Below are 12,090 nucleotides of genomic sequence, written 5' to 3' on the forward strand. Positions count from 1 at the left end.
TTAATCCTAAGCAAGAATCAAAAATATATGTCCAGGCTGGGGATATAGTTCAGTTGGTAGCGAGCTTGCCTTGTAAGCACAAGACCCTGGGTTCAAACCCCAGTACCACAAAAAAAAAAAAAACTTTAACATGAATACTTAGAACATCATTATTCAGAAGAGCTCCAAAGTAGAAGCAATCCAAAGGCTTTTAACTAGTGACTGGATAAACAAAAGTGGTATATCTATACAAAAGAATACTATTCAATGATAAAAAGGAACCAACTAATGAAACATGCTAAATTGTGTATGAATATGAAATACATCATGCCCTGAAAGAAGCCAGATGCAAAAGATCATGTTGATTTCATTATGTGAAATGTCCACAAAAACAAATCTATAGACAGAAAGGAAGATCAGCAGTTGCTGGAGACCCGTATGAGAATGAGTGCATATGGCCATAAGGAATCTTTTTGGTATGAAAGAAATGATCTAAAACTAGATTCAGGGGCTTGGGGTTTAGCTCAGTGGTAGAGTGCATGCCTAGCATGTGTGAATCCCTGGGTGCAGTCCCCAGCACCAAACAAACAAAAACTGGATTGTGGTGATGGTTGTATGATTCTATAAATTTACTAAAATTCATTTAATTGTACACTTGGAACAGGTTAGTTTTATGGCATATAAATTATACCTCAAAAGATCCCACTCATACAAAGAACCTAAAAACTTTACTTCTTAAAAGTTGAAAATGGAGTAATGGTTACCAGAAGCTAGGGAGAAAAGGAGAAAGGGGGAAATTAAATAGTCAATCAATGGGTACACAGTTATTGTTAGGTAGGAGGAATAAGTGCTGGCATTCTACGGCATAGCAGGGTGACTATAATTTATAATAACATGTTTCAAGATAGTTAAAGGAGAGAAATATGTATGCAAAATAAAGAAAGAATCACTCAGATTGGGGAAGTTGCTCAGTGGAAACCTCCCCCGCCCCAGGTTCAAGACCTTGTATCAAAAAAGTTTTTTCTTAAAAGTAAATAATTGGTTGGGGTTATAGTTCAGAGGTAGGGTGCTTGCCTAGCATGTGTGAGGCACTGGGTTCAATTCTCAGCACCACATAAAAATAAATAAATAAAATAAAGGTCCATCAACAACTAAAAAATATTTTTTAAAACATAATTAATTACTCTGAGTTCATCATTACCTAATGTATTATGAATCAAAGCATCACAGCATACCTCATAAATATGTAGAAATAATATGTATCTATCAAAAATACATATCTAAGAAGGAAATGGAAAAAATTCAAAAGTGGCTTTAGCAATCCTGTTACATATAGTAAACAACAGTTTTTTTAAAGGAATAACTTTCTGGTAAATCAGTGTATTCATACATTCATCTCACAGTCATTTTGTTGAAGTATCTTTCAAAGAACTATTATTAAATTGACCCATTTTCTACTTCATATGCTTGTTGGAGGATTAAATGAGTTAATGCAGAGCCTGACACATGTCAAGTGGCCAATGGTAGCTAATAGTATAATTAAGTTGTCTGGGTCTCGGTTTTCATTTGAGTAAAATGGGCATAACGATACTTACTTTGATGGTTGTTTTAAGAACTAAATAAAATAGCATATGTAAATAGCTAAAACAGTTTGACACAATGCAGATCCTCAATCAATGTTATCTGCCCTGATCTTTTAATTTCTAATTTTGAAAATCTGAAACATTTATAAAAATAAAAATGTACAATGAACTCCCATCTATCACCTAAATTTCAGCAAATGTGAACACACAGAGAATCTTGTTTCATCTACACCTCACTCCTTGCAAAATGCTGAATTTGAAAAAAAGCCCAAACATATTATCATATGATCTGTAAACATTTCTACACCTTGACTCTCTCTATTTACTTAATCACAGCTTCTGAAAACTGCAGCAGCTAAGAGAAAGACTGGTAGGAGAGGGGTAATATCTCCCAATATCCTCAATGGCCATTATAAACTGGAGTCTTAGGGCTCTCAATTTTTTCCTCTCCAGGAAACCTACCAGGAATTCTGAACAAAGGCAATGCTCAATGTGTTCTCTAATCTTACTCTTCAGTAACTCACTTCTCAAACTCCAAGAATAGTTGTGCTTTCAGAATCTGCCCTACCCTTATTCCATTCTCTTATCTTCCAGTCACACAGAACTACTACACACTACACTCTCCCTTGAGATTTAAAGTCAACCCTTTTCTACAAACAGGCTATTAAAGTATTGTTATTGTTTGTTTCTACATCATTATTCATACTCTTTACTTGACTCTTTTTTTTTTTTTTTTTGCGGTGCTGGGGATTTGAACCCAGGGCCTTGTGCTTGCGAGGCAAGCACTCTACCAACTGAGCTATAGCCCCAGCCCTTTACTTGACTCTTGACTCTGCTGTCTAGTGTTCTAAGTATCCAGGTGATAGCACTTACTGCCCTCCCCTGCCTTTGCTTCCCTACATATTTCAGGGTTTACTGATGAACTACTGGTCATACCCATAACATCATCATTACCTTTGATCTCCATTTTTATCAGCAGATTTATAAGAACTACCATTTATGAAGCATCTACTATGTGCCAGTCACTGTGATAAGAACTTTACATATATTATATCATTTAATCCTCCCAATAATCCTAAAGCAAGCTTCATATGTAGAAAGATAAAATGAAAACACTGAGAATCAGAAAGATGAATTGAATTGCCAAGGTGTCACAGTAAATACAGTGTCAGAGTTGGGATTCAAACTCAGGACTACATATGCACACACATAAATGTGTGCACACATGATTTAAAAAAAAACATGGAACTATACTCTTATACATTATTTTGTAGCCCAATTTTTTCACTTAAGAATATATCTTGAAATGGGGCATGATGGTGCATGCCTGTATTCCCAACTACTTGGGAGGCTAACACAAGAGAATCCCTTGAGCATGAAAGTTCAGAAATAGTCCCAACAATAGAGCAAGACCCCATCTTAAAAAATATAGATATACAACTAGATAGATAGATATCTATGTCTGTCTATCAAGCTTATCTGTTTATCTATCTATCTATCTATCTATCTAGGCCATCTTTCTGTGTCAATGGATATTAAAATGTCCCATTCTTTCAAACAACTATATGGTATTTCATTCTAGAAGACATATCATAAGTTATATATCTAACCTTTACTGATAAATATTTGACTGCTTCTAATTACTTACTACTACAAGTAGTGCTGCAGTTGAGCAATGAACATTTCTCTTTACACACTTGTGCAGCTTTCTATCAATAAAATTCCAAAAATCAAAAATCAAATCACAATTTGAAAGGCCTATAAAAAACTAATGCTTTTGATCAGTACAATACTTTTATCAACCAGTGGTTCCATCCCACTGACTAATAATAATTCTAGATTTATATACACATTTTCTTAGGACTGCCAATTAGATTCCACAACTCTGCTCCTACCCACCATGATTCTCTGATGTAAGCAATGATACATGATAATATCTGGGTATTGCCCTAAGTACGGTCCTCCCCCTCCCATGTCCAATCCCTGGGTCCCAATTCCACTCCTTGTATTAGTGGCATATTGCCACCAACAATCCCCAAAACTGTTTTTCTTTTTCCCATCTCACCTGCCATTAGCCATCAATAGGGTCAACGGGCTCTCATTCCCATCAAGGTCCATGTCTGGTGAGTCATCATCTGAGTCATTCAAGCAGGTACCAGTGATGTTGAACTGCAGGAGGAGGAGGCTCAGTTGTCACCAGTCTGAGACTCCCAGTTGAATCAAGATGGACAGTTCCCTCTGGTTTCACTGGTTGAGTTCACTGTCAAACCCCCTGAACCAAGGCCTTCTATTGTATCACCCCACCACCACCCAATAATCACAGGAGTAGGAGGTTGAGAATGGATGGCTCAGGGAAAATCTACCAATCTTATAAAACATGTTCCCTAAAAAAAGGAGAGGGCCATCTTCATACGCCCATGGAGGGCACCATAATCTTGATGTAAGGTGGAGGGCTTTTCTCAAGGACCTGTTAAAGACTCCAATCTGACACACAATGTTCTAAAATCTCATTTCCATCCCAGCATTTCAAGATTCAGCTCAAACGTCGTATTTTTTAGAACAGAGCTCCTGATCATCTCTTCTACTCAGAAACAGACTCAACCCGCCTCTGTCTCTCAGGGTCCCACAAATACCCTTCATTGTGGCATCCACAACACTTCATTGCATTCATTTATTTTAATGCCTATCTTTCTCACTAATCTATCAGCCTCTTGAGACTTACATTCACAGCACCTATCACAGTGCCCAGCATAGAAAAGGTCTCAATAAATGCTTGTTAAATAAGTGGAACTGGTAGCCAAACGCTAAGGGTCCTAAGGGAAGTTGGAGCAGGACAGGACTGTCTGTCCTTTTGAAACTCTGCTCTTCCAAGGGACCCAAAAGTGTTGGGCTGAACCCATGGGCCAGCACCCACCTTTGCTTTCTGGGAAGAGCCTGTCTTCAGTGTCTGATGATTGTATGGGTCCATGAGATTATAGCTCAACTGGCCAGCAAGCCCCAAGGCTGAACTCTCCTTGCCCTTTTGCTCTGCCTTCTTGAAGAGTTCCTTGGGCTTCAGGACTTTCTTCTTTGGAACACTTTTGGAGGGCAGTGACAGCCTGGACATGGACATTGAAGTGGAATGGGCTGGCCTGGTTAAGGGAATGGAGCCAGCTGGGAAGATCCTCTGCAGCCCAAAGATATTGCTCGTCTTCCCAACGTTCTGTTGGAAGATGTCCTATAAGAGTGTTAGTACATGAGGGGGTTAGAGCTTACTCAAGGGTTCTCTATGCTAAGAGCAGAGGTCTGTTCCCGGCACTCGCAGTACTGCCATGGAAGTGGCTTACAAATGCTCCACATATGCACACCCTAGTTTCTGCACAAGTCATTCAAGAATTTATTGGGTGGCATTTCTTTGCCCAGCCATTGACAAGTAAGAAGACGAGCAAAAGAAAGGTCCAGTACTATTGTCAAAATTGGAGAGAAGACTCCAGGAGTAGCTGACATACAACAGAAAATAATCAAGTATTAAACTGTATGATTCAAATTTTAAGGACTATAGGATTTGAGAGGAGGAGAGAGGTTTTAATACTAATTTTGCTACTAGCTAGCTATGTGACCTCAGGAAAGTTATCTGACTACCCTGAAGTTCTGTTTGTTCAGCTCTAAAATTAAGGGACTAGATTGGACATGAGGTTTTCAAAGATTCCCGTGGTTCTTTAGAGCTTCTTGGGAAAAGCCCTAGGGACTGAAAGTAGGTGGAAAGCAGATGAGAAGAACAAATAGAGCCCTAAGCCTCCTACCTTCATCCTAATCAAGGCAGCTGTACTTTGACTCATTGTATACACTAGATTTCCACATAAGGTTTCATTTGAAAAGAGGATTCTGCTGCTTTAAAACATTTGAAAGCCAAAGGACCAGATATGCTCCAAGTTCTCTTTCAATCAACCCAAGTACACTGTGTGCCCAAGACTGACTTGAGTAGGAAGAGTCAGAGAAAAGGTAGGCCTTTAATTAAATCCTGAAGGATTTTAACACTTGGAGTGGAGGAAAATGAGGTAGGAGGTGGACACTGTAAAGTGTTGTGTAGGCAGTGAAACACTGCAAGCAGTGAGGCTAGAAGTCCAACTTCTATTAACTCACTTGACCACCCTTCTAGCATGTATGTATGCCCTGGGGTGCTAAAATGGAACTTTACTGCTCCTGAGCTAAAAAGACAATTTAAATATCCTCAAGTCCAATTCTCCTCTGGTGCCTCTACTACTTCACCAGCCCACACTGGGTTCTCTCTGCTACAAAGTTTATTAATAACAATAGCTCACATTTATTGAGTACTTACTCTGCCAGGCACTGTGTGAAGGAGCTCTACATATATTAGCTATTAATCGTACCAAAGTTCTGAAAGGTTGGTTCCCACTTTAAAGATGAAGAAACTAGGCTCTGAAAGGCTTTCAAGTGACAGAGCAGGAACCAGAAACCCAGGTTTCTCTGAGTCTCTTACCACTATACCTTACTGCCTTGTGGTATATGCCACCTGTTGAAACATGGCTTTGTAATAATCTTCAACCTGAGAGAACTGTCATTTTGTAGAGTGCAGAGACTGAGTCAAAATATTAATGACAACAACAACTATAACTACCACCACCACCACCCACCACCAGAATTTGAATACCTACTATGTGCCAAGCACTATACCAAATGCTCAAACCACATTACTTTATTTATTCCTATTAACAATACTTGAGTAGGTATAATTATCCTAATTTTAGAGATGTTCAGGAAACTGAGGCTTAGAGAGGTTAATTTTGTTCAGGAGCCTCTACTAAACTAGGAGTTCTCTTTTGGACAGGCACTGTATTTTATATATATATACATACAAATACACTAAGAGCCTTGCCCAATGTGTTACATGCATTTGAAGCACAAAATAATTACCTTAATGACTGACTGACCCCTTGGTGGGGTCTTTCCAACCCTTTTGCTTAGGGTCTATGCCAACTACAAAGTCCTGACCTGCCACTTGAGTCTTGAGCCCTTCCCAAATGCCTTCCCTTCCCCCATGTTTCTTACTTCAACAAGGCGGATCTCCCTAGCCAGATCTTTAATGAGCTGTACAGTCCGCACTGTATCCGGGATCTCATCTTCATGGTCTGGGAGAGCCTGTCAAACAAGAGGCATGAGAAATAGACCCCACACAAATAGCTCATTTGTTATAATTTTCAACAAACAAGCCAAAGCAATTCAATTGAGAAAGGGTACTCCTTTTTTCCAAAAATTGGTACTGGACCAATTAGATATCCATATATTACAAAAACATCAATTCACTTCTTACACTCCCCCTTCCCGCCCCACACACAAAGGATCACAGACCTAAATGCAAAACCTAAACTATACACCCTCTAGAAGAGAGGAGAATACCTTTGTGACCTTTGGGGCAAAGATTTCTTAAGACACAACTACATGAACCAGAAAAGAAAATTATGATCAATTGGATTTATAGAAAATAAAACCCTGGGGATGATGATGTCACTTAGTGTTAGAGCACTTACCTAGCAAACACAAGAACCTGGGTTGGGTTCAATCCCTAACATCCCCCCTCGAAAAAAACCAAAATTGCAACTGAAAAAGTTAAAGTGTCTGGGGATATAGCTCAGGTGGTAGAGTGCCTCCCTAGCATGTAGAAGGCACCCCAGCACCACCAAAAAAAAAAAAAAAAAAAGGCTGGGCTGGGGATATAGCTCAGTTGGTATACTGCTTGCCTCATATGCACAAGGCCCTGGCTTCAATTCCCAGCACCACGCAAAAAAAATATATAAAACATGAATCTGATAAAGGACAGTATCAGGAGACATGAGGGATTCAGTTGTGGGCTTGGGCCATAATCCTTACAAAGCCAAGGACCTTAATCTTAAAAAGATCAATAGGAACGAGCCATCTTCTCCATTGTGAGGACAGAACTCACTGTTGACTGATCACCTACAGGCCCACAGCTAGCTCAGTACGTACCCAGGGAGATACCTGATAGTTGTTTATTTTAGTACTGGGAATTGAACCCAGGGATGATCTAATGCTGAACTATATCCCCAGCCCTTTTTTAAATTTTTGAGACAGGGTCTCATTAAGTTGCCCAGGATGACCTCAAAATTGCAATCCTCTTTCTTCAGTCTCATGAGTACGTGGGATTAGAGAAGAGTGCCAATGGACACCATCTTTTTAATGTTTACAAAATTTTCCTTTGTGATATCTTCCACCACTTTTCACTTCATTTCTGTATCCAGAGGGCTGACTCTGACAAACTTCTTAGCATTTCCTTCTTGTTTCCTCTTGGTTTGATTCTTCCCCGATCCCACACTCTTTAAAATATACTTGGAATTTATTTTGGTGGTTGGGAACCCATGTGACCCAGCTGGATACTCTTTAATGGCTCCCTCTCTCCCAGACCAGGGACTCAGGGAGATGCCTCCTATGAAAGTCATCTGAACATCACAAAAGACTTCTTCCTTGAGAGTGGGTTCCGTAGAACTGCATCCTATCACCCTCTGGTCATGATGCTTGGGATCACTACTTGGTTCCCAGGTCTGTCCTGGCTCAGGGCATGAGTGCTTAGGATTCACCCACCCACTTCCCTTTTCGTATTCCTAGGACAGAGTCACTCTGAAGTTTACTTCATGGTAGGGATCAGAGATGAAGTTAAAAGTTAAAGGTGTACTCCTCTGTACACCTGAGGAGTACAGAGAAGCAGAATCAGTTTAAGGTCCATGTGTAGGTAAATTCAGGGAGAAAGAGAAGGCCCAAAACACGAAGTCTAAAAATGTCAATGAGGAAGTTTGGCAATAGAAAATGGAGAGAATGTGCAGGTTAAGCTCACAATGGCTTAGTGACACTAAGGTCACTGTAGACAGGGGAAGAAATTTGTAGACTATTTGAAGCCTAAATATGTATTACTATTTCTTCTAATTTTTGTATTTCTTAGAGTTGATTGTTTGTTTAAAAATTTTGAAAATATAATCCATTCTATTTTTACATTTTCAAAATATACATAAAAAGAGCCTGGTGTTAGGGGCTGGAGTTGTGGTTCAGTGGTATAGCGCTTGCCTGGCATGTATGAGGCCCTGGGTTTGATACTCAACATGTAAATAAATGAAATAAAAGATGCACTGACAACTAAAAAAATTTTTTTAAAAAAGAGCGTGGTGTGGTGGTAATATGTCTGTAATTCCAGCTACTTGAGAGGCTGAGACAGAAGGACTGCAAATTCAAGGCCAGCCTCGGCAACATAGTGAGACTCTGTCTCAAAATAAAATAAAAAGGGCTAGGGATATAGTTCAGTAATACAGTACCCTTGGGTTCAACTCAAAGTACCATAAATAAATAAAGTAATCCAAGGAATCCTAGCCCACAATTCTACTCTATATCCAGGAGCCCACAAGCCTCTTGTCTCTTCTGTCTCACCAAAGTATCTATCTATACAAAGCCAGTCCCTAGAGAGGGCAGAATGTCTGAGGAGGTAAAGAAATAGAAATATTTACTTCTTTCCTTGTCCAGGCTCTAAAAGCCAAGTTCAGGGCTTTGCCACCATGGACCAGGTAGGAGGCAGGGTGTCTCCTGTTCTCTCGCAAACCTAAAGGGATAAAGAAGAATGTAATATCGACAAAGTCATGCAGGGAAGTGAAGAATTGTTACCTTTGTCGAGCAATCAGGAAAATGCACAGGGTTCTGAGCACAACTCAAGATCTCAGTTATTCTAACAGTATTCACTTGCTGAGAACCCACTTACATGCTAGGCACTTAAGATCTATTATCTTATTTAATCCTTAGACCCACCCTGCAAGCCATGAATGATTATCTTCTTTTTATAGTTCAGGAAACTGAAACTTAAAGAAGGACACACATGTGTGATAAACACTAGAGTCAGACTTAAACTAGGGCTGGGGAGATAGCTCAGCTGGTAGAGTGCTTGCCTCGCAAGCACAAGGCCCTGAGTTCGATCCCCGGTACAAAAAGAGTTAAACCATGTCTATTTGAATCTGGGGACTGTGATCCTACCATTACATTACTCTGCCTCTTAGGTCTCAAAATGAGAAATGTTCTCAGGAGAACAACGATTACTACCTACACAAGTTTGAAGGGTCATTAATGTAGAAGAGTCTATCTAGGTGGTAGAATAAGGGATTAAGGTACTGAGTATGAAACTGTACTCATTGGGCTCTTAGGTCCTTTGTAACTCAGAAATACTGATTCCTTCTGGCCAAGTCACCTTAAAAAAATCAATCTCAGGCCTGAACAAGGAACTCATTCCATTTCAGAACAGACTAAGAAAGAAGAAACCAGTTAAGTTGGCTTCCATCTGGACTGATACCTAGGAATCAACATGATGATGCCAGGATGGTCAGTACTCATCTTTATTGCCATGGGAAGCACATCCAGGAAACTCTTAGACTAATCCAAACTGTGCTTCTGACCTTAACTAGCAGGAAATAGGAGTAATTTCACTGTGATCCAATCTTCTCAGCTACACTTGGTAAACAAAAAGATTTAAATCCATGCTGTGCCATACATTAGGCTGAATAAAAAAACATATCTCAAAAGATCATATACTGTATGGTTCCATTTATATAGTATTCTTGAAATGATAAATTACAGAGATGGAAAATAGATTAGTGATTTCCAAAAATCATGGATAGTGCAGGGGAAGAAAGTGGGTAAAAGTCTAAAGGGATATCATTAGGGATAGTTTTAAAATAGCAATTTATTACTTTTTACATTTTTCTATTTTATACATGTAAGGTATACAACATGATGTTTTGATATACATAATATCATCTTTGGGATGATGGAATACCACTGTTTCTGAGGTGATAGTTATTCATATTTCTTTCTCTCTCTCTCTCTCTATCAGGAGCAGGGAAAAGGGAAGAGTTGGCAAAGGGCTCCATACCTCGAAATATATCCAAGATGTGCTTTCCCACATACCAACAGATGGTCTCAAAGTTGGGGAACTTGAAAAGGTCTGCTGTGCTTAGCCTCTTCTCAATCTCATAGGCTCTAGAAGAAGGAGACATAACAACAATAACAAGGATCCATTTATGGAGCACATGCTACGTACCAGGTATTAGTCTGGATGCAATGTATCTATCTCTGATCCTTACAATGAACCCATAAAATCTTGAATTACACAGAAGACTTTAGCCTCAGACGTTATATGACTTGCCCAAAGTCACATAACTACTAAGTGAGGAAAAGATATTAATTCTCAAGCTGAACATCATCAGAAACCAGAATCCATTCTTTCTGATTGTCTTGCCTCTTATTATGCTGTGCTCCTCACCATACAGAAGAGCTCAAGAATTCTGGTGGAAATGAATGACCAACTTCAGTACTTACTTGAGCTGCATTTCAATGTTAAGGCTGTGTAAAAAATTCCCGCCAAAGGCAAGGCAGTCCACAGGGGTCAGAACAGCATGGATCCAACCTGCAGAATTAACAAGGCAAAATCATAGCTGGCAGAAGGCCTTTCTTCCTCCAGAAATCTCTACTGCTTGTCCAGCTTAATCTCAACTCCTTAAGAACAGTTAACCTAACAGTGACACAGAACACTCTTAGTTCTTTTACCATTTCAACACCCAACCTGGCATAGTCTTCCATCATTATAATCCTGAACTGAATCAACCTATGGGGTTAATAAACAGTTTCCACTTCCCTCCTCTCCACTACAAAAATCTTTCTCTTGTCTTATCACCCTCTCTCATCTCTCAGAATATCACATCCTTGTCATAATGGTTTCTTTTAACTCTAACCAGAGGAGGAAAAAAAAATAACTTTTGTACTATACAGACCTGGGTTCAAATTCATCAATTTCCTGGCTAAACATCTACTTCATAGGTTGGTTGTAAAGCATGCACCCATTTAGAACACAATTTCCTCCTGGCCCTTCTCTTCCTGAAACCTTGAGATTTTTCTTAAATCTTTCCTATGTTCATCTCCCCTTCTCCATCTATTCTTCCATCATACTAATGCCTTGGTTCAGATCTCTCATTATCTCTTATCTTGGCTACTGCAACAGCCTCCAAACTGGCTCCTCTACATCCACTATTCTTTAGGTGTGATCCAAGTAACTCTTGGGTTCCCTCAGACTCTTTCAGAGAATATGAGAGACCAAAACCCTTTGCTCAAACTACCAAAATGCAAATACCAGTAGACTGTGATAAGCTACGAATGTATAATGTTAATAACTACAGCAACCACTAAAAATAACTATAGCAAGTAAAATTTAAGAGGTCCAGAACATTCAAAATAATCATGAAAAGAAACAGTTGAAGAATTGAAAATTCCCAATTTCAAAACTTATTACAAGTATATAATTGAAACAGTGTTACTGTCACAAGGATACAAATCAATGTAACAGAATTCAAGGTCACAAATAAATCCATACATCTATAGTCAACTGATTTTTGACAGAGATGTCAAGATACTTCATTGGGAGAAAGAATACTCTTTTCAAATGGTCTGGGACAACAGGGTATCTACATGCAAAATATTGAAACTGGAC

The 12,090-nt window shown here is 39.2% G+C and overlaps 1 protein-coding gene across 5 annotated transcripts in view; it reads right to left on the reverse strand.

The window, feature by feature from the left end:
• Window positions 1-12,090, reverse strand: part of Phf8 (PHD finger protein 8) — a 75,089-nt gene that overhangs the window by 33,119 nt on the left and 29,880 nt on the right. For 4 of the 5 annotated variants that reach the window (XM_047536234.1, XM_047536236.1, XM_047536237.1 and 1 more), the window contains exons 9-14: window positions 10,926-11,013; window positions 10,480-10,586; window positions 9,071-9,162; window positions 6,612-6,701; window positions 4,477-4,779; window positions 3,628-3,731 (exon numbers count right to left, since the gene is read on the reverse strand). In XM_047536234.1, the coding sequence (XP_047392190.1) occupies window positions 3,628-3,731; window positions 4,477-4,779; window positions 6,612-6,701; window positions 9,071-9,162; window positions 10,480-10,586; window positions 10,926-11,013 (784 nt within the window). The remainder of the gene's footprint in view (window positions 1-3,627; window positions 3,732-4,476; window positions 4,780-6,611; window positions 6,702-9,070; window positions 9,163-10,479; window positions 10,587-10,925; window positions 11,014-12,090) is intronic. The other variant, XM_047536238.1, reaches the window with a different exon arrangement.

This window comes from Sciurus carolinensis, chromosome X (assembly GCF_902686445.1).
Source record: "Sciurus carolinensis chromosome X, mSciCar1.2, whole genome shotgun sequence".
NCBI classification, from domain to species: domain Eukaryota; kingdom Metazoa; phylum Chordata; class Mammalia; order Rodentia; family Sciuridae; genus Sciurus; species Sciurus carolinensis.